Here is a 23,480-nt window from a genome sequence, read left to right as displayed (position 1 = left end):
GAGCCTTGAGGGAGCGAACTAGCAAGACAGGGCCCTGAAGCTTAAGCTTCCTTAGCTTCTCAGACAATCCTCCTTTGTTTAAAATAATGATAATTAGCAGTTAACATTAACTCGTTTAATCCTCACAGGTGGGGTCATTATTTCCATTTTACAGATGAGAAATTTGAGGTCCCAGGAGTTTGGGTAACTTGTCTTCGGTCATCCAGCAAAGTTGGGATTTTTTTTTTTTTTTGAGACGGAGTCTCGCTCTGTCACCCAGTCTGGAGTGCAGTGGTGCGATCTCGGCTCACTGCAAGCTCCGCCTCCCAGGTTCACGCCATTCTCCTGCCTCAGCCTCCCGAGTAGCTGGGACTACAGGTGCCCACCACCACGCCTGGCTAATGTTTTTTTTTTTTTTTTAGTAGAGACAGGATTTCACTGTGTTAGCCAAGATGGTCTCAATCTGCTGACCTCGTGATCCACTCCTCTCGGCCTCCCAAAGTGCTGGGATTACAGGCGTGAGCCATGGCGCCGGGCCTGGAAATGTTGACTGGATGGGGGAAGTAAAGACCCAGGCTGCTGGGGGAAGCGGAACTTGCAAAATGCAATCACCTGCTAGCAATTCAACCAACTCTATTGGTTTAAAATGCAAATCCTTCAGGAACCAGCCAGTCAAAGTGTGTGGGCCCTGAGAGGTTTTGGGTGGAAGGAAGCTTAGAAGAAGCCTGTGTGTGTGTGGCTCTCAGCAAATGGATTTACCCTGTCCATGTCATGCATTTCTCTAGAGAACGATGGGAGTTGTGATCTGTACCTCTGTGTGCATAATGGTTGTACCTGGGTCTCTCCCTGTCCCTGCTCCAGGAAGGCATTGGATCCTCCCAAGTCCACGGGTAAGCCTGTGAGAGATCATCTTGTGGCCTTGTTTTTTTTTTTTCTTGTTGTTGTTGTTTTTTCTTGTTTGTTTTTTTTTTTTTTTTTTTTTTGTAGCACTATCTTTTTCTTCTTCTTCACTTTCCTTCTTGGTGCTCAGCCTGCCTGTTCCAGCCACAGTGTCAACATGTCTTGGTCCATAGCTCTGGAAGGCACCCACCAAGCAGGAACAGTGAACAGAAGATGAGGAGGGTACATTTTGACACCAAACTGCCTGGGTTGGAAACCCAGCTCCGTGACCTAGGACCAGTCACTTAACTTCTGTGCCTCGGTTTCCACATCTGTCGACTGGGGATGATGAGAGTATCTATCTCACTGGGTTGTTGTGAGGAATGGATGAGGAAGTACAAATGCCGTGCCTAAAGCAGGGCCTGGTGCACACTGATATGATAAGTTTTATTATTATCATCATCCAATTATCATGATTTCTGGCAAGTGGGCACTTCCATTCAGAAATCTCAATGAGGAGACAGAGCCATCTGCCTTACAAGAATTCAGGCTGAATATTTGAATGGCCATTTCCATTGAGAATCAACGGTGGCTTATTTGCAAGTCCCCATCCCCTCAATTGTCTCCCATCGAAGTGGGCTCACAGCTTGGTCTGTCTGTCCGTGGGCCCCATGCTTAGCCTAGAAATGACGCATGAAATAGCACCTCTTAGGCTCACATCAATTGCTAATTAAAATGGCATTATCTCTTAATGGGTTGCAAAGCAGGATTCTCATTTCCCCACTGTGCATTTCCACAGGCTGGACCCGGGCATTGACCCACCTGGGGTGACTGAGGCTCTCAGGAGAGGGAAGCTGGGCGTAGGACAATAAGTTAGGCAACTTCAGAATCTGCACATTGTTTCTGACAAATAACAATGTAATAAAGCCAGAAACGTGCTTGTACCCATCAGTCACAGGTGCTGATAATAGTTCACCTAATTACTTCATTATTTTTTGCCACTCCATGGAGCAGTTTGTATTTACAATCCTGTATATGGTTCTATTACTACCACTTATTGTGACGATTCCAGCAATTCCGAGGAGTCTCAGAGGGCCTGGACAAGTAGAATCTTGTTTTTCTTGATTTCCCCTGGGGGGTGGGAGGTGGGAGGAGGTAGAGAGAGGAGGGGTTCAGAGGAAAAGCATCCAGCCAGCATCGACCCACAATTGCTCATCTCGGATGAGTGATAAATGATGGGTGATTTTTGAAACGCTAGAATTTTCAAACAAAACAAACATATCCTATCCTATTAGTTACCAGGCCAGCCTATAACACAGTGAGAAAGGGAGAAAGACAGGGTTAGGCTGCCCTGGGCCGGCACCTATGCTGGAGAAGCGATCAGGACCCTGGCTTGGCGTCATTACATTGGAAGCCAAGCTGGAAACCATCCCCAGGGACTTGTCCTAATGAACACGGGCCACAAATTAACAAAGTTGGGTGGGAAAAACATTGTGAATTTTAGTCACTGAAGCATCAGTAAATCTGCTAGAAGTCAGGGCTGATTGCTTTTAGCTTGTTAAGATGTTGATTGTTTACAAATTACATTTTCCCTTTAAAAAGCAGGCACCTCTCAGCGGCTCCTTGCCACCAGTCCCTTGCTGGGTGCTTCCCACCAGGGACAAAGGCTGCCTGCTGTTCGCTGATCTAACTGGTGCAGCTCTGCACTCTGCAGCCCCCTTGCTGCACTCTGTCCATTCTCTCCCTTCTCCTACATTTTGAAATCTTTCTTAAATTGAGTCCTCCTACGAGTGGTGTTGTCAGACAGGCACTGGACTGTGCACACACTGTATTTTCTCATGATTTGCAGCCACCTGGAGGAGTGAAGGCTGAGTGAAAAATTGCCTTGTGAGAGCTGCTTTCCAGTTTAAATCGCTTCCCAGTTTAAATTCATTCATTCATTCATTCATTCAATTCATTCAATGAATTCATTAAATTCATTCATTCATTCATTCATTCATTCATTCGACTTATAACTTGAATGAATGAATGAACCAGCACCCATCTTGCTGTCCATGCCAGGCAGCTGCTGGAGCTGCAGAGACAGATTTCAGAGAGTCAGGGGCTCACAAGCGCAGGCTTGGCTTGCAGGCACATCACTCCAATCTCTGCCTTCATCGTTGCATGGTGCTGTGGGCTGAACTGTGTCCTAGTCCCCAGTTCATATGTTGAAGTCCTAAAACCTAATATCTCAGAATGTGGCTGCATTTGGAGACAGGGCCTTTAAAGAAGTAATTAATTTATAATGGGGTTGTTAGGGTGAACCCTAATCCAGTATGATTGGTGTCCTTGTAGGAAGAGATTAGGACACAAACAACAGACAGAAGTTGACCACAGCAGGATACAGTGAGAAGCTGGCCACCTGCAAGCCAAGGAAAGAGGCCTCAGGAGAAACCAAACCTGCCAACACCTTGATTTTAGACTTCCAGCCCTCAGAACGGTGAAGAAATAAATCTCTGTTGTTCATGCCACCCAGTCTGTGGTGTTTTCTTATGGCCACTCTAGCAGACTAATACACATGGCACTGTCCCAGTGTGTCTGTGTGTCTCTTCTCATAAGACCCACCCTTGGCCAGGTGTGGTGGCCCATGCCTGTAATCCCAACACTTTGGGAGGCTGAGGAGGGCAGATCTCTTGACATGAGGAGTTTGAGACCAGCCTGGCCAACATGGTGAAACCCCGTCTCTACTAAAAATACAAAAATTAGCCAGGCGTGGTAGCATGTGCCTGTAATCCCAGCTACTTGGAAGGCTGAGGCAGGAGAATTGCTTGAACCTGGGAGGCGGAGGTTGCAATGAGCCGAGATCATGCTATTATACTCAGCCTGGGCAACAGGGCAAGACTCCATCTCAAAAAAAAAGAAAGAAAGAAGAAAGAAAGAAAGAAAGAAAGAAAGAAAGAAAGAAAGAAAGAAAGAAAGAAAGAGACCCACCCTACTCCAGTGTGCCTTCACCTTAACCAATTGCCTCTGCAATGACCCTATTTCCAAATAAGATCACATTCTGAGATTCTGGGAAAGACGTGAATTTCGGGAAGGACACTCTTCAACCCAGGGCAGTTTTCTAAAAGAGCTCCTCTTAATCTATTTTTCACATTGACTATTTTTTATGGGTCTCAGTTTTCTCCTCCATCCCTATTCCCTTGGAGAGAGGTCAAGGGCCTATGCACACTGTGATAGCTGCTTTGCAGAGAGCATGTGGTTGGTAGGCACTGCTTGTGTCTCAGTGCAGGCTGGGAGCACCAGTCAAAGAAGCAAGAAGCTCTAGGTGCTCCACAATGAGCCATGCCTTACCCACCAGCTTGGGAGGGCCCCACGCAGCTTTCTCCTGGTCTGTCCACCAGCAAGCCAAGGGGGCAGCTGCAGGACTTTGTGATGTTTGCTGTCTCCGCTTGTTATCCATCACTGATTTAAATTTGTCCTGAGCTGTTTTCTAGGAAATGGAGTGAGAGATTGCACAACTCCTTTGATCCCTCCCCATCATCTCAAGGATGGCAGGGAAATGTCCCTGGTTCCTGTTTATTGGGGAGAACGAGAGCTTGGTGGTCCTCGATCCTGGCAACATGTTGGGATCACCCTGAGGGATCTTGACTGAATTGGTCCAGATGCGCCCTAGTCATTGGGATATTTAAAAGGTCGCTACGTAATACTAATGTGCGGTTGTGGCTGCGAAGCAGCTGCTGAAGGTGTCTTCAGTGCTGAGTTGTCAAGTACCAAGTGGAATTGTGATAAATTTCGATCACGCACTCCAACTCCCCCAAGAAAGAGACAAGGAAATTGGTGCCCAGAACACCCACGATGACCCAAGGTCACCAAGCAGAGAACCCTGGGCTGGCACTTCCATTGGCTACAGGCTTCTCTGAGAGTTTTCATTTCCTTTCTGCAAATTAAAGCATTTCATGGTGTTGGTCCATCCCACTGATCTGCCTTTTCATGATGTCTGCAGGCTTTTATTGACCTAGTATTTCCTGACCCAGGTACCTAGTTCATCTGCACTTGAAAATGTGCTGCAACCTCCTTATCATTTTGATGTCTAATCTAGTTGGCCTCACATGGAGAAAAATTCTGTCCCACAACCACACAAACCAAGCCCCAGCCAGCCTTCAGCCTGTGCCGTCTCTCATCACCAGGAGGCCTAGGAGAGAACATGCACAAGTTCTCAGCCAGTTCTCCCACTCACAAACCTGACTGTGAAAAGCCTACATCCCCCCAGGACCTCCAAGGGCAATCTATTCACAAGTTAAGGACTCCACTTGCGAACATTTACAGCCATAAGCTGTCTCGTTTGCCCACCACCCTTTCCACTTGTCTACTTTACCTTTGCAGACTGAACAGTTCGGTTTGCAATCATAAAGATTACAACCTGTTGCTTTATGTCCTTTATGACGGTTTCATCTTGGAAAGTGAGGAAATGGGAAGAATAATTAAATGGGTTGATGTTCAGTTCACTGAAGATGAGAGAGTTAAGCGCCAGTGGTTTTTTGTTGTTGTTGTTTGTTTTGTTTTGTTTTATTTTTAATTTAGAAATAAAAGACACCTTTGTGTCCCTTCAAAATATCAGCTCAAGAAATGTCTTTATAATAAGACAATGCCACAAAGTGTATTTTTTCTTATATCTATTATGGCTTCTTTATTTTTTGGGCCTTTTAGACTGTCCTCTTGTTGTTGTTGTTGTTTTTAAATCAGATTCTCTCTCCTTTCTCTTCACCCCCAACTCTGCCCAACCCTCTCTCTCCCCTCTGTCCAGGAAGCACATGTATTCCTTGAAGGATAATGACTCTTAAAAGTTATGTTTTCCTATGAGTGAATTTCATGCAATTTATTACCTGTCTTTAAGGATGATTTTAAAAAGCTATGCTTTTGCTTTAGTGGCCAAAGGAGTTTCAGGGAGATCTTTGGTTGCAAATCACTCACGTAAAGTAATAAAAGCACCATCTAAGTGTTTACCCGCTGGGGGTGCAACAGTCCTCTGTTTTAGAAGGCCTGGGGCACCCAGGGTGCTGGGACCTGCCTGTTGGGATAGGAGGAGTTAATTAAATTACTTTATATTTAGTGTTAATTTGGTCCTAGGCTTGTCAGGTAATAGACAACAAGCCCGGACTTGACTGGGAGCAGCGGCTTGGGCATGAGCAGCTTCTCCTGAGTATTTCTATTGTCAGATTAATTGAGTGACATCTTGGTTGCAATTAGTTATAAACGTGGTTCCAATATTATTTCAACAGGTGTCAATTTGGGGGCTGTGGTCAGAATCACACGACCTGCTAAATGAAGATGGTAGGGCTTGGTTCAGGTCAGCCATTCAGGTGCTGATATGCCCGTGTCTTGTCAAGCCTTAGGAAGGGAAAGGAGGTTTGGGAATGTTTCTAAAGAACCATCACTTGCAAGAGAATTCAAGACTTAACTATGTTAAGATGCCAATTTGGCATGTACTTTCACTGGGTCCAGCTTGGTGTAGAAAGTATTTTGTTGATATAAGAGTATTGGGAAATTCTTCCTGTATTGGTAGTGACCACTTTTGATTATGGATTAAAATTTGCAACACTAATGCAAATCTGAATTTTTCAGAAAGTAGGTTGTGAGAAGTCCTAAACAGTGTGAAATTATATTTCCCAGAACTATTATAGCCCCAATCCATACAGATGTTTAGGACTGTAATTCCCCAGGTAAGGAAGGTGTTCAGATGGCCCAGGTGCAATGACTACATGGACTTGGACTCAATATTATTTCCCACCTTCACCCCCAAGCCCTGAAAAGCACTTTCACATCATTACTCAGATGAGAAAGACATTCAAGGCTTTTCCCTCCTTGTTTTAGAGAGCTCAACAGAAGGCACAATCTAATGACAGTACTTTATCAAGCCACTTCCTTGTGGACCTGGTAGTCTGTCTACACTCTTTTGCCCACTAAAAGAGATCTTTAGTGGATCTTTAGCAGTTGCCAAGCTGCAGCCACCCCAGAGGGTCACCCAGTGCTCTGGAAGAATGTCTGTCATTTAAAGATATCACTGAACTGAACAGTACAACCTCCAGATCAGTGAGAAAAGGAACAGGCAGTCCTCCGCCCTTTGGAAATTCAATGTGAGCTTATTATTTTCACACATTGTTTGGTATAGTTTCCACATGTTAATTGTCCAACTAGTAAGTGCCTGAACAAAGATCCTTTTTCCTCCTGATCATCCAAAACTGGTGCCAGTTCCCTGAATATGTACAAACAAAAGCATGTTGCCTATTACTTGATAAGACTAGGACAGAATTAACATAAAATACAATGAAGTTAACTCTTCCTATATCACTGGTCAAGCAAATCTATGATGCCAGTGGTTGAATACCTTAGTAGAGAAAAATCTTGAATAATCGACCAGAGGTTCAGGAGACAGCCGGATATTTGAGAGCCTATGAGTCACGTAAGCAACCTCAGAGCCAAGTTGTATTCTCTGTTTGGCCTCAGAGCCAAAGTCTCGAGCACATGCAGCCAGACTGCCGGCAGAGAAGATGTGGAGCTGGCATTCTGGCTTAGGCCTGAGCAAGGTCATGGAAGCCCCAGGTCCCTGACCATGGCCTGCACAGAGCCACGCTCCAGCCCTGGGTCTCAGCAGGCAGCCAGGTGAGGCTGTGGTGAGTAAATTACTGTCTGCCCCTGCTCCCCATGGATGTGTCAGCCATCAAATCCACCAACGAGCCAACAATTATGGTCGAACACCTGGCTTCGCTATAACGTTACATACCTGCCACAGGCACTTTGGACACATAAAATCACATGTTGGGTGGAGGATGGAAAACCAGCTGATATATCTATTCATCATAGCAAGACAGGGCAGAGTCAGGACACAGTCCCTAACATTTGGAAGAGCTAAACTCAGGCCCAGGTTTTCAAAAACAAAATGCCATTAAACACAAAAGACTGAAGGGTGATGGGGCCCCATTAGGAAATAATTCACAAAGCTTCATTTCTGATAATTACTTGGAGACTGAAATATAATGATCCCGTTTATTCCATCAGCAAGAGTTGTCATGGTCTTGCTGCAAGAAGAATGAGCCTCCACCCTTTGGAAATTCAATGTGAACTTACCATTTTCACATTCTGTTTTGGTATAGTTTCCATATGTTAATTGTCCAATAAGTAACTTCCTGAACAAAGATTCTTTCCCTCCCAAGCACTGAAGCTGGTGTCAGGTCTCTGATTATGTGCAAATCAAACAAGACAAATGCTTGTTGTCTGTTACCTGATAAGCCTCAGATAAAATTAATATAAAAAATAATGAGGCTGTTCTACTCTTCCTGTCTCATAGATCAAATAACTCTATGATGGAAATAGGATCACTGCAGAGTGCATTGGTAGAGAAAAATCTTGAAGTAACAATGTATGTCTTCCTACATGATATTAATGGCTAATGCCTTTGGAATTAACATCATCTCATATGTAACATGCATATTATTTATATATAATTAACACATTTATATTATAAACATGATATCCCTGTATGTGCTGCATACAGAGATAATGAAATATTAACATTGTATTCTTAAATATTCTGAAGTCAGATCTTTATAATTAAATTTTTCTGGCTTTTTATTATTTGCAAAATTTATTGTTTAGGTAAGATTTTAGTTCCTTTTAATATTCCATTGTACACAATTGACTCCCTAGCCCATTTGGAATTAATAAGAAAACAAATGAATGAGTGGGTGAGTGAATGAATGAACAATAGGTGCTTCCCACCGTTGGTTTCTCTCCTTACAGTGGCAAGTCTCAATCTTGAGGAGACTTTTATAGCTGAGCCCACACCCCACGTAGGCCTCCTTCCACCTCCGCTTTCTAAGTGGGTCTGTAGACATTTTCCAAGAGCAGAATATGGCTTAAAGAAAGCACTATTTGAAAAGTATTTAATGATATTCCCTGAAGTTACTTGGCCAAATACGACTGAATCTTTATAACACAGAGAGAAAACAAAATTATTTACTCATTCAGTATTTATTAGTTTGGAAACGGGGACACAGCACCTAGCACACAAAGAGCTGCTGTTTGCTTTATCCCGGTACCTGCCTCGTGAGCCTTCAGAAGACTTGAGAAAGAGACTTACAGTTCCCGAGCTAATGTTGACTCTTTGTAGCACAATTCTTTACATTTTAAGCAGCAATTAATTCTGATAATTGATGTTAGTACAACATGGACCTTAAATGATTTATGAAAGAGTTTTCTGCCTCAAGACAGGCGTCTCTGAAAGTAACCTCACCCGTTGCTGCCATGCCCTGGGGAATTCGAGGAATGAAGGAGACCAGAAGGCAGGTGAAGACGGGGACAGCACATGCTAGCCCACGGCCACCCGGGCCTTGTGCATCATCCAGAACTGGAAGTGCAGATGCTAGACAGACTGGAGATGGAGTTTCAGGCACCGGGCTGAGAGTGAGACCCTGGAGCCTGAAAGGGGGTTTCTGGCTGAGAGAGTCTACGGTCATGTGGTTCTGTGGCTGCCCATGCCAAGGGAATGTCCGCATATGCCAAATACCGACCCCACTGGCCATCACTGCGCTGCTCCTTGGGATTTTCAGTGATTTAGGATTTGCCTTCCAAAAGGCAAAGACCACTAGAACAGGTAAGCTTTGAGCTGTTACACTTTGTTTATGAAGTAAGACCTTAGTCCCAGTTAATTGGACATGACTGAGGATTAAGAATGGCACACTGGGGAGGGGAGGGGAGGGGAGGGGAAGGGAGGGGAGGGGAGGGGAGGGGAGGCGGGCAATGAAAGGGAAACTGATATGAAAGGACAAGGGGCCTAGAATGGATTGAGCACCTACTATTTATTAGGCATCGTGCTAGTCCCTTTATGTATTTGTTGTTTCTAAGTCCCCATGAGAACATTGAAAGACGGATGTAATTATCCCCATCTATAGATGAAGAAACTGAGGCTAAAGAGGTTGAGTAACTTGTTGTTGGTCACATTTCTAGGAAGTGGCAGTGCTGGCATTTCCACACAGAATTGCCTGGCTCCATGTGCACGCCTTCCATGGTGCCATGAGGACGCTTCAAAGACAGACGCAACTCATGTTTCTGCCTGTGGTCTAGCCTCTCGCTTGGGGGAGCCAGGACTGGGATTGTAGGGACTGTTGACTGGCTCCAAGGGAGTGTCCAGAAAGGGGCTGGGTGTTTCATTTCCTCCCTCAAGTCCCCATTCACCACTCCAAAGCAACCCCATGTAGGTTCAACATCAGGAAAAATAGCGTTAGTTTGCCGAGCAAGCACAAACTCCAAGCTCTAAACACGCCTTCTAACTAGACTGCCAACTCTCAGCCCCTCCTCAACGGAAAACTGGGAGCCTCCTTCAATTTATGAAGTTTTATGTTAATGTCTCTCAGACCAAATGCTCCCTGAGTGTAGGAATTGTGTCTGTTCAACTTTGGGCTGCATCTGGTTGACTACACATGGTATATGACCTGTAATAGTTTCTCAATAAATATTAGTGAAATTAATGAATGAAGACAAATCTGTGCCTTCTTCAGTTTCCAACAGAAAAAGCCTGAATTATCGCTCGAGGGGGCTTCTGGGATCCTCCCCTCAGGACTTCCTTTCTCCAAAGAGAGAAATGTCCTTGCATCTCTCGATAGCTTCCAGGGCATCTGTACACGCCTGAGCCAAGAAAGGCTTCTGACATCCTCAGGACACCAGCGAACTGCCATTGCATGCCAAGTTTAATGCTCCCCCAGCAAAGAAAGAGAGAGAGAGAGAGAGAGAAGTATAGGCCCAAGAGAGATAATGGCAAATGTATTTGTAAAAAAAAAAAAAAAAAAAAAAAAAAAAACTGAATTGGTAAGTTCTTGAAGCGTGGTGAGAGATTGTCTTTCATTTTCAAGAAAGGTCTGGGTAAAAGAACTCAGAGGATCCCCAAAGGCCTGGGACTGAAGGAGGGCTGTCCATAATTTATCGCTTATCTGACTAAGAGCTGTCTTGGACAGATTGAAGTCATTAGCCGGGCAGGCTTAGGCGGGAGGAACCTCTAAGGTGCCTGGCACAGCGAGCCCGGAAGGAGCAAGCACCAGCATGGTCAGATCCTAAATCTCTGAAATAAAATTACCAGGGCAGAAAAATTCAGCACATCCAGTGCCATCCTTCCCTCCCACCTCCTTGGAGCAACATGTGCTCTTTTTCAAAAATGGCACTGATAAAAATCACATCCATTGACTGCAATGTCTTTTCCATAGTCGCAAAAGAAAGGCCTTTATCATCCCCTGAATTAGATCTGTGATTTTTTTGAATGATGTGTATAATAATTAGACTGTAAAGATGTGCAGTTAATCCATTTAAAGGTGTAAAGAAGTCCATTTAATGAACATTATAGTCACATTAGACTTGGAAACATCCAACTCTTTTGTTGAATAAAAAGAAGTTCAATGAGATTAACTTCTCTTAGTTGGTTTTAAAGAATAATCAAACATGTCTTCTTCTGATAGTGTAGTGCGCCTTCTCGCATGGATTCTGCATACCAATGTCTTCCAGCCCAGAAGGGTAGGAACAAGGCCGCTGGACCTCACATTGCAGTTAAATAATTACAAATTAAAGAGGATCACTCCTACTTTCTATGCTCACTATAAAGTGATAAGAGGCTGAACTCCTTGAACTTGTAATTATATAACAGGAATGTTAATCTTCTGGATGGGTATTCTCTCCTGCTGCATTAAATGTATTCTTACAATTATCAAGTTTACCACTTGACACATAGATATCCCTACTGGGATTCCTATTACTTGATGCTATCAGATTTGACCACAAATGGGGTAATGGAGTCTGTTTTGAAATCTCTCACTCTTTCGTGTCTCTGTGTGAGGCTGCTGAACTAGAACGAGTGCCCAGTATAGACAGTATCTGCTCTGACTTAGAATGGGTTAGAACCCAGATGTCCTGGCTCGCTCCTGGTGCTACTTAAAACAACCAGAGTTTAAGGCAGACGTGGACAAATAGGGAATAATCCCACATGACTTAAAACAACCAGAGTTTAAGGCAGACATGGACATACTTGGAGTCATCCCACATATGATGGAAAAGAAAATGCTAAATACAAGTTGCTAGACCGGCTGTACCTTGCCGCTGAGAATTCCCATTGTGTGCATGGAGTTTACCCAAGTCAGCCCCGAGAGATAGGAATGGTCAGATTCAATCCATTAGTCTCCATCTTCTCCCTCAGATCTCTGACTTTACTACCCTCGTTTTAGCTGAGGAATATATATTTTAATTTTCCTTATGCATTTATTCCCTCTCCTGTCTATAGTTACAAAGAATTTAAGACCAAGCAAGCAAACAACTTACGCGTATAGATTTCCTTTTCCAAAAATAAGCAAGGGAAAGAAAGCTTCCATAGTAAGGAAGGGCGAGCCTAGGAAGAGCTGGCGTAAATGTGGAATTAGAATGTTAGCCTGGGAAGAGAGTGTCAGCTCTGCATCCTGTCTCTTAGCTTTGTGCCTAATGCCTCCTGCTAACTGGTGACAGTGATGGATGATGATAGAGATTGTCTAAGCCAAACTGCTAACCAGTACTGTGTTAGATCTTTTTGTAGTTTAGGAAACAAAGCTGATAAGATCAAGAGGCAACATAATCCTGGCTAATGTAGTGTGATCTGTCTTGTATAGCATAATTGGGCATTAAGCAGACATCAAACCTTAAACCAGCCATGATATTTGTAGGAGCGGAAAGGAAAACTTATTTCAGCTAAAAAGAAGTTTGATTTTTAAAATAATAATAATGTGATGTGCCTTCCAGAGGGAGGAGGCTGGCCGTGGCAGTGTATAATCCTGGTCAACTTAGCCTAGAGACCCATTTCATGTTTTCACTTCTGTTTTGCTCTGGCTCATTAAAATCCTCAGAGATGAATGTCCAAGAAGGATGAAACTGGGAGAACTTGTTCCAAAATTTAACAATTAGATCACTGCCTTTTGAAACTCCCAAACATGAACCCTCAAAAAGGACCAAGGGGACTAATGCCTTGGGCCTTCAAATGCCCTCAGAAAGGAGGTAGAGGAACATTATGTTTTGTTATTTGTGGTTATCACTTTTCTTTTTCCTGAGGTTATTTTCGTTACGTGTTTATAGCACGTAGACCTTTACTAGGTAAGACCAGCAAGCAATGTGTTCATGGTATGCAAGTGAGCTAAAAGGGCAAAAGCGGAGGAAACCTTCCCTGCGATTCTGGAACCGATGTCTGAGTGCAAAAGACAACGTGTTCTTTCTGATATCTGTCTGGGATTCTTTGTGTAAAAACTGATTTAGAGGTCAGGGCAGTTCTGGGATATTCATCCTGGGTAAAGTTTGCTAATATCACCAAGTTCACAGCTATTCAGTAACTGCTTTTAATCAACTTGAAATTTAAAATTACAGGTCAGTAAGGAATATCTATAAGATCCTTTTAAAAATGCATACACAGTAGAATCTATTCATATGCAGAAAATGTGTCAAATGGTTTTATCTCAGACAGCTACTGAGCAACAAGTCTTTTCCCCTCGTCACTGAAAGGATCATTTAAATGTGAATGCATTTTTGGGTTACGTTATTAAATTTTGTTCAGATTGCACAAATAATTACAATACGTGGTTCAGATTGGAAACTGCTCTAGATGTTCCTCTACGGGATAAAAGAAACTTATGAAAATTAAGCAAATTCAGAGGAAAGTAAAAATAGTTTGTCAATATGCTGTCCCTAACTTGCCCAGAGGTAATTATCATTGCCTATAAATACATGTTTGAGGTTTGCTTGAATACATTTTTGTAAAAAAGAGAAAAGTTATTATCTTGAAAGGAACTAAGTAGCACCTAGAAATCACTATCATGGTCTGGAGTGAACTAATCACTTTATCCTCATCCCTGAACACATTTATCCACCTCCTAATTCTTCACCTAATTAGAGGGAAATGCAGAGCTGTCCTGGTCAGGGAGGTAGGGATTAAGGTTAAGAAAACACTTGTATTTGGAACCCCCCACCTCCCCTGGTCAGTGTGAAAGATTCTCAAAGAATCTCCCAGCCTAGCTAATCCATGACCCTCAGCGGGGAGGAAGTGTTAACAATTTAGTTTAAAACTCACACTCTCAGACAAATGCATCAAAAACGGCTTTTCTCCTTTGATTTGTAGGTATTAGTTGTTTTTCCAGGCCCCATTAAGGACTCTTCATCCTGTACTGCAAGGGGCATTAAGCCCTAGCAAGTTAAAGTTGTTCCCAGCTCTGTGTTATTCAAAGGCAATTTACACTAATTATTCGAGTCCACAGCGTTACCCATATTAGCGGAATGAACCATCTCAGCAGGTAAAAGTACTTTTGAAATGTTAATTTATTACTAAGGTATAAAAACGTCCTTAAATTAAAATACAGTTTAAAAATTAACAGAAATCTTAAAGGATGGGATTGAGACATTCTGTACTCCTTTTTGTTTCTACCAGTGCTTTCATAATTACAGTCAAATAGCTGTGTATTCTCCATTCTCTGACAGTGTGGTTAATAAAAAGATGTCGCCTAGTTTGGTGCATTTTTCTGTCCAGCTTGCCAGTGGAACGTCCAGCTGCGTTCAGGAGCTGTGTGGTTTTATGCTCCTCAAAATCCTCTCATAGCTGCTGGTTGCAGTTTCTCAGCCACTGACATTTTCAAAAGCCTCTTTATGTACTGTTGCTTGTTCCAGAATAGCCTCTCTGGTCGAGAAGAAGCAAGGTAGCATCAACAATTTCCCCAGCAGCATTTGTAAGTCTGTCCAGCAACATGTTCATCCTGGGGGCTCTTGGGGAACCCCTGGTACACAAAGTTTTATTATGAAGTCAGAGGCTGTGTCCTGTCTTCTAGGCTCAGCCTCTGTCCCCTTTTCAAGAAAGTGGGTGGAGGAAGGGTGAGGGAAGGAGGTAACAAGTTAGACTCTGCTATATTAGGATAGAACCTACTGCTCAGAAAAGAGCCACCAGCCAGGCGCTGGCCATTACAGGAAGTACCAACAGCGACCCCTCCTGGTGACCCAAACAAGTCTCAGGGTGCAAACCCTACAGCTAGTCAAACCAAACCAAACCAAACTTAGGTGCAAAGTCAAACTTTGGTGCAAACTAAAGCTAGGTTTGTTAACTTCATTCTTTCTTTCATTCTACAGACATTTATATACAAATGTATAAGAACAAGCTTTATCCTTCGACTGCTCAAAAGATAAAAGGGTGACAAACTTGTAAAGCAATAACAGAGTTATGAGGAGAGGGTAATAGGGCTGACAGAGAGAGAGATCCATGTTGTCTAGGAAGTACAGGGAACTGTTTACAAAAGTTAATACTACTTACTACTTACTAAGCGGAGGGAAAGAGAATCCAGAGTTGAAAATGGCAGGTGCAAAGGCCCCAGGGCACACAAGAGCAGAGCACATTCAGAGAGCTAGGGGTTGTTTGGAATATCCGGACAGCCCAGGAATACAGGAAAATGAGTGGGAAGGAGCCAGAGCAGCTCTGGGAGGGTGGGCAAGGGCTCTACACAGCTGCCCTGGAAAACACTGCATCTTCCCATAGACTAGAGGTTGTCAAACTTTTTTGATCATGTATCCCCATCCCTAAATGATTTGATCATCCCTGGTATATGAATAGTCATGATTAAATTGTATACGTGTATTGATTTCAAGCTATATATATTAAGTCCTAGTCATGCTTCTTTAAATTTCTTATCTTTTCTTACTGTTTTGACCAAAAAATATTCAGAAAAGTTCTAGTATCTTCTTCTCATCCCAGTGAATTGTTGACAGTGCAAAATACCCCAAAGTTGATGGGCCCATGGAAGCCCAAGTTCTGTCCCAGAGATTCTTCCTGTCCATCTCAGTAAGGCATCTATCCGTGTTTGCACTCCCGCATGCAAGCAAAAGCTTGACCACGTTCCAAGAGTTCAGACCTAATTAGGTCAGAAACAAGTGAAATGCAATTTCAGCAAGAGCCAAAGCAGTCCCAACTAGTGGGTCAGCAGACATGCCTTCCACGGCGTCTGCCCACAGGGGAAACTTGTCCTGCATCTTCTAACATCTTCTCCCTCCTCTCTTGAAGTGAATGCATTCATGACCCGAAAGTCAACACCCCTGAGAGTACGTACAATAGCTTCTAGAGCCTAGAACACAGCCATAAATAAAATACCAACACCCCTAGGTCACATTAATATAGTATATAGATCAATTAATATAAAATGAAAAGTACAATAAGAACATACATGTCACAATGGAGCGAGAAGCTAATTTGTACTTGCCGATTATCTACTAAATGCATTTTTCCATAAGTTCTTTATGAATTTTCCCAACACACATACACACCCTTAACTTTACTACCCAAGGTCTACTGACAATTCTAGAGTGATCAGGCACCCATATTGGATGCCCACAAGATACAGGATAGATCCACCCCTGCTAAAAGCCATGAATTATAGTGACATTTCTCTTTGCAAACTTTGCCCTAGGACTAGAATCTATACTTAGGTCATTGGCAACAGTGCATTCTTTGAGATTTTAGAAATAGCTAAGAGAGTCAGGATGCCTCACACTGCCACAGCCCACCCACCCGCCCATCCATCCATCCACCCATCTATCCACTCATCCATCCATCCAACAAATAGTTACTGTTACCGAATGAATGCCTCCTGTGTGTCAGGCTTCATACACAGAATTTATAGTCACAATTGGATGGGACACATTTTCATTTGGTATTAAAATGTTACTTGCATGACAGTAGCAGGAGATGGAACCTAAAGTGATGCAAAAATTAAGTATACTTCAGATAGAAACCTAATCCTTGATCAGTGCTCTTTTTACAGCAGGTGTTCAAGTGTCTTTTTGAATCAAATTGTCATATTATGTTCATTTCTACTTGGATAATATGGTAAAAATCTTACTTATTTGGAAATGATCCTAACCCAGATGCTATTTGAGCTAGCTCCCTCTTTTTTTAAAGAAGTGCTTTTTATTTTATAGATCATGTAAATGAATCGTGTATAAATTAGGAGATGTTGAAAATACTCAGAGAACAAATTGCTCCCAATAGTTTCATAAAATACCTTTGCCTACAAATAATGGATATGAAATCACAAACCAATTGATTTCATCATGTATCCTAAAGACCTTTAGAGTCACAGCTCAGCTTTAATTATAGAACATCCATGTAAGTAACAATAGTACATTCCCATAAAAAATTTCTATGGTTCAAAGTATTCGCTAGTTAATCTGGCTGCCCCTTCACCACTACCACCATTTAGTTTGAATTAATGAGGATAGATTCACTAATGAAAGCCAAGAATTTTCTTCATTCTGATGAGACAATACAGTCATGGGGAGTAGCTCTATAAAATAATTTCCATGGCATATGCTGAGAAGCTGGAAGTGCTAAAAGTGGTGGTGCCTGGCTCAAGGCTTGTGATCAGAAGGGGGTGAAATTAAGTTAGAACTGAGAATTTTTTACTTTAAAAAGCACAAAGAAGCAGCCCTGTTTTTTCATATTGAAAGAAGTATTGAAAAATGTACCATGAAATTAAAGCCCTGAAAATCTCTAAGGAATCTGTCATTATATTTGAACCAACGCAAAAGTAAAAACTTTGCATATGCAGGAATCAAAACACATGTACACAAAATATAATGTTTGGTGATAAATGTTGTATAGATAGTATGCATCTTGTATGTGCAATGCATATGTGTACACCTTTAAAATGATGGCTTTAACTGGTAACCACATAAATTTCCTAAGAAATTGTATAAAATCAGTTTACTTGCTGCTGTAAATGTCTTTAAACTTCACTGAGAGAGAGAAGCAGCACAACTCAGTCCAAAGAGCACTAGTCTTGGAGTCCAGAGGCCCAGACCCAGACATGGCTACTTAGGTGAATGCCCAGACCCAGACCACTAACCACTTAGGCAAATGCGGGCAATTTGTTTAACCCAGTCAGGCTTCAGTGAGGAAAATAAAGGTTCAATTGGCTTGACTCTCAAGGGCTGTGACAGCTCTGAAATTGTCCTTCTCTGTGTAGGAAGCATTTGATGTAGCCATCAGAGGAAAGCTGTGTGTGAAAGCAAGTGTTTCCAAAAATAGACATATGAAGGATTGTTTTAAAAATTTGAAGAGTGGAAATCATAGTTTTCTTTAAAGAGTGCACAGCCGTATGCACATACACACACACACACACACACACACTGCACGCAAGCCTATGCAGAGTACATTTTATAAGAGCCAGCAGTTGTATCTTTTCCCCAACTGAAAAAAATGTGGCTTTGCAGGCATGCAGATTACATTGCATTTGTGCATTCTGCACAAGACTGCTGGCTCCAGACAGCATTAATTCTAATTAATACAAGTTCAGCTGCATCAGTGGGTGGAGGAAGAAAGACTAGAAATGAAGGAAGAAAATGAGATGTTAGCACAAATGCCTATCACATTGTGAATATCTGTTCATCTGCATAATATTAATGATACCAAATATGCACACAGATGTTTCTCTCATTAAATTGTATATGCAAACACTACTGGTAGGAGTGGTAATGTTGTCTGGGAGTTGAGAGATCACTGAGGGTAATTAAAGGTTAATCCAGTTTTCAGTTCACAGGCTATATGACAAGAGTGGTTGTAAAGAAAAATTGTCATTTAACCTTAATTCATTATCAATGGCACATGGATATTCTACTAAAATAACAAAAACATATATGTACTAATCAATCCCCCAGCCCCTACAGTAGTTGATCACCAGCAACCATCAACAAAGACTTATTGTAAGTTGAGCAAAGTTGAGTGTTGCTATGCAAAGCATTGATAAGAAAAATTACATTTCCTCAAAAAGTGTGTAGAACCCATCTAGAGTCATAATCTCTAAATTCAAATAGAAAAAATTCTGAAGTACCTACATCGCTACTCCCCATATGTAATTAAAAGCGTTGTTTTAGATGATGAATGTGAGATATTGCAGGCTGCAATGACTTGACCCAGATTGCACTGTTTTTCTTATTGGGTGAACTGAAAATAGTAAATGGTTTGGAATATTTTTTGATGACAAAGTTTAACTCACCAGCTAGGGTATTTCCACTTGCCATTTTCCTGGGGTGGGGAGGGGTGGAATTAAGCAACTGAGGTCATAAATGTTCAGAATTAGCAGGTCTGTAAGAAGAAATGCAAAGTCAGTATAAACTATGTATTTGTAGAAAGAGTTGGGAAATAGCAGAAGGAGAAAAGTTTTCCTGCATCTGTGGAATAATAAAAGGGGATTTATTTCCTGATCAATAGTTACAAAGAGCTTACCTTTGGTTTAGTGGGAATTGGGGTTCTGAAAGGGTAATCTCCTCTCCCCCTTACTTCTTTAGTCCTTGATTCTACAACAAATGCACAGTTATTCACTCAGCGTAAAGACCCACGCAAAGCTAGTGAGCAGAATACCTGAAGTCTCCGTGCTCCTGTAAATGTAAAGCGTGCCTTCTGCTCCAACCATTCAGAGATGCTGAGCAGAATGAAATCGAAAGTCTCATGGACAAACTGGTCCCTAACATTTAATCCTCATTACACATTGAGTTATTTATTTATTTTTTTTTACTTTTAGCTAAACCCAAATTTAATTTTAGTTCTCATGCCACCAGAAAAACCGAATCTCCCTTCTTTTTTTTTTTTATTATTATACTTTAGGTTTTAGGGTACATGTGCACAATGTGCAGGTTTGTTACATATGTTTCAAAGTTGCAATTCTACATTACATTTAATCAAATCTTGGAAATAAACCTAAAGGTCTATTTTCACTCCTACTGTCTCATAGGAAACAATGCTGGTTTAAGATGCTAAAAAAAAATTGCCTTGGGAAAGAATGTATTTTTCAAGAAAATGGACTATGTTTAACTCACCCAAAACATCTTTTTCATAGAGTTTTAACAGTACTGACTTATGAGAAACCCCCAAATAGAAGATAGTCACTATAGTTCCAAAGGGAATAGGGAGATGGCTTACAACCTAGGGTGGTGGGTTTTGTCTGCACAATACCAACCCATTTAACTTGTTTTTTTTCCCCACTACTTAATTTACTGATGTTTTTTCTTCTCATTTTTTTACATCTCTACCAAACTGCTATTTGATCTCCAGCCAGGAAGTGGGTCTACTAAGTTTGAGAGGAAGACAGCCCATCCACCCCCATTGCTAGTAACCGAAGGGACCAGATGGATCCTCTTACTTACTATTTGACTAACTATTCCTTAGCAGGAAGAGAAGGAGCAGGGTGTTTCCCAGGTCTACGCTTAAAGTGAGAGGGTGAGGAATAGTTAAGGCGCTGCCTGAGTTATTAGTACATAATATGTGCATTTTCCCCTGGGTAGATATTAAAAGATCTGATCACCTGCCCTCTCCTAGCTAATTCCGGGTAACATTTGGAGATCTCCAGCCCTACTCTCAGGAGGCTCTTTTGAAATAACATGGCCCTGTGCTTCTCTATTTGTTAAGTAATTGAGAGGTAATAGTGATTATTCCATATTAAGAAGAAGTCAAATTCCCCTAGCAGCAAGCAGCCCCCATTAGCGGTGTGCTGCTCACACGAGCAGATAGGTGGTGTTGAGGCTGAATTTGGGGAGCTAGACTTTAGTTAGAAAACTTCAGACAGGATCCACTCATTTTACGAAAGGCAACAGAAATACACATCCCACAGAGTAGAAGCCCTTGATTTTGAGTGATTCCTGGCTCCTTTCCCCACTGTCCTAAAATACAAGGGCTGTTTGTGGTTGATTTAGGCCATGTCAGTGACCTGAACCTCCTTCTGACTCATTCTCGCTGGCCATCTCTGGTAAGCTTTGGTCCTGGCTCGCTAAGGTCTGATGAATCTGATACATCTGGGGCTCACCTGACTGCACAAGATCATGAAGACAAGCAATAAAGCTCAAACGACCCAAAGGAGAGCTCCAGCCGAGACATCTCAGGCAAAGTGCCCCAGGAGACCATGTGAGGAGCGGCCACCCTGACTTCAGGAAAACCACTCGACTGCACTGAGCTTCAGCATCTTCAGCTGCAAGGCAGGAAAATAATAGTACTGTCCTCATACGACAGTTGAAATGATTCGATGTTTTAAATACACATTTAAAGTATTTTAATAAAATGTTTTAATTGAACTGCTAAGCATCCAATATTAAGGAAGCTAAAATGATGGTGATAACTAATATTAGTAACATCAGCTTGAAACAGGTATGCTAGGGCCCTGTGAACAGTTTCACTTAGAGGGTGTCTCTGGATGTTCCCAGTGTGGCAGCTGCATTATCCCTGCACAATGGAGTTGGGTTTCCATCCATTCAAAGACAGCAGCTGGGCACCTCGTCAGATTTTAGGGGCAGCCCCAACACATCTCTTTTAACAACATCCTATGGTCCTTATAATGGTCTCCTTGGAGTCCTGGAGTTGCATGAAGAGATTGTCCTTAGCAGCTAAGTTCGATCTCTAAGTGGCAACATGGTAGCTCACTTTCAAGCCAGTATTGAGGTGGGCCCCAGGCAGTTTATATTAGAAATTCAAAAAGTGTGCGTATGCCCACAACCAAACCAAGTGCCATCTGCAAAACTGGTGTTCTCTAGGGTAATGTGGGGACTCTGGTGTTTCAAAGCTTACGTGCAAATGTCCCTTACTAGCTCTGAGTTGGCACACCACTTCACATCTCTAAGCTTCTAAGTGTCCTCATCTGTAAAATGGCAAAGAATTGACGTATGGACCACACAGCAATGCAGGGTAAACACTTTGCCAGGTGTCCACTAGCATTAGAAATAGAGGGATTTGTAGTGTTGCATTCACCATGGCATCCTAGTGTCCGGCATCAGTAATTGGAACACTGTGTCCACAGTGACACCACTATTCTTAAGCCTAATGGTTTGTTAATTTAACTCATTAGGGGCTTTAGCACTTGAAAGGGTGTTTAAAAACACAAACCAACAATTAGTCTTTGGGGACCAAAGAATAAATGCAAGCATAATGTATCACTTTTCCTGACTCAACAAGCACCATTTTGATGTGCTAATGGACCCTAGTGAAGGCAGTAATTTTCATTTAACAAAGCAAGCCACCAATCCAAATGCAAACTCCTCTACCCAGCTACAATCTCTCCTTCCTGTGAGTTAGCCAGGAATCAACATAACATAGAAACAGGGTAATATATGCAATAAAAAATGCTCTGTAAAGAAATCTGTGTCATGTAAAATGAAGTTAAAAGCACTGATCCAGGCCAGGCGCAGTGGTTCACGCCTGTAATCCCAGCACTCTGGGAGACTGAGGTGGGTGGATTGCTTGAGTCCAGGAGTTCGAGACCAGCCTGGCCAACATGGCGAAACACCATCCCTGCTGAAAATATAATAATTAGCCAGGCGTAATGGCACACACTTGTAATCCAAGCTACTGGGAAGGCTGAGGCATGAGAATCGCTTGAGCCCAGGAGGCAGAGGTTGCAGTGAGCTGAGATAGTGCCACTGCACTCCAGCCTGGCTGGGTGACAGGGTGAGACTCTGTCTCAAAAAGAAAAAAAAAAAAAAAAAAGCATTTCTAACAACCACGACTGATCTTACCTTCTCTGCACCTGAAGGTTCTCATCTACAAAATAGGCACAATGTCATTTGCTACCCACCTCACAGGATGGTGAGGAATATGGTTTAATGTGGGTATAAAGGATAAAGAACTATTCAAAATCAAAATCGTTGTATTCTGATACATTAACCTTTCGAGTAAGTGATACAGAAATTTATCCTGCCTTTATGAATTCAAGGAAAATAATGTGATCTCAAAGAGAACAGGGAATCAGAGAAATATATGTATGAAGTGGGTCTGCTTTGCACAATTTTTGAAAATTGTGGCAAAATACACATAACATACAATTTACCATTTTAACCATTTTAAAGTATTCTATTCAACAGCATTTAATACATTCACAGTGTTGTGCAACCGTCACCTCTATCTCATTTCAGAAATGTTCCTCACCCCCCAGAAGGAAACCCTGTACACATCAAGCAGTCACTCCTCATTCTCCTCTCCCCCAGCCCCTGGAGACCTTTAATCTGCTTTCTGTCACTACAGATTTGCCTACACTGGACATTTCATATTACTGGAAGCATATAATATGCGGTCTTTTGTGTTTGACTTGTTTTACTTAGTCTAATGTTTTCAAGGTTCGCCATGTTGTAGCATGTATACTTTACACAATTTTAAGCCTAATATTCTTTAAGCCATATATTCAAAATAAACAGCTTACAAAAATGATAATCTAGCATTTATTCAGCACTTATTATGTGCCAGGCACTGAGTACTTTATATATGTGATCTCACATAATCCTTGCCAGATAAGGAGTCTTATTATCTCCATTTTACAGATGAGAACGCTAAAATTCAGAAATGTTAAGTGACTTGTCCAAGATCACAGTGCAATTAAGTGTCTGGGAGAGATACCTCTCATTCTCAGCCATAGTTTTGTTATTCTTTAATCCACCTGACTGTAATGAATTTAAATGATATTGACAGAAACATGGTACAGATTGAATATCCCTTAATTGAAATGCCTGGGACCAGAAGTGTTTCAGCTTTTAGACTGTTTTTGAATTTTAGAACATTTGCATATACTTAATGAGATATCTTGAGA

The 23,480-nt window shown here is 42.0% G+C and overlaps 1 protein-coding gene across 4 annotated transcripts in view; it reads left to right on the top strand.

Annotated features, from left to right (window-relative positions):
- Positions 1 to 10,318, top strand: part of LOC129465521 (uncharacterized) — a 198,263-nt gene extending 187,945 nt beyond the window's left edge. For 2 of the 4 annotated variants that reach the window (XM_063625845.1, XM_063625855.1), the window contains 3 exons: positions 765 to 869; positions 9,106 to 9,487; positions 9,841 to 10,318. In XM_063625845.1, the coding sequence (XP_063481915.1) occupies positions 771 to 869; positions 9,106 to 9,487; positions 9,841 to 9,992 (633 nt within the window). In that variant the 5' untranslated portion in view covers positions 765 to 770 and the 3' untranslated portion in view covers positions 9,993 to 10,318. Of the gene's footprint in view, positions 1 to 764; positions 870 to 3,192; positions 3,370 to 9,101; positions 9,488 to 9,840 lie in introns of those variants that run through there. The other 2 variants (XR_010117516.1, XR_010117514.1) reach the window with 2 other exon arrangements.
- Positions 10,319 to 23,480: the final 13,162 nt, after the last annotated feature.

Source organism: Symphalangus syndactylus, chromosome 2 (genome assembly GCF_028878055.3).
Source record: "Symphalangus syndactylus isolate Jambi chromosome 2, NHGRI_mSymSyn1-v2.1_pri, whole genome shotgun sequence".
In the NCBI taxonomy this organism is placed as follows: domain Eukaryota; kingdom Metazoa; phylum Chordata; class Mammalia; order Primates; family Hylobatidae; genus Symphalangus; species Symphalangus syndactylus.
This window is presented reverse-complemented; position numbering and strand designations above follow the sequence as displayed.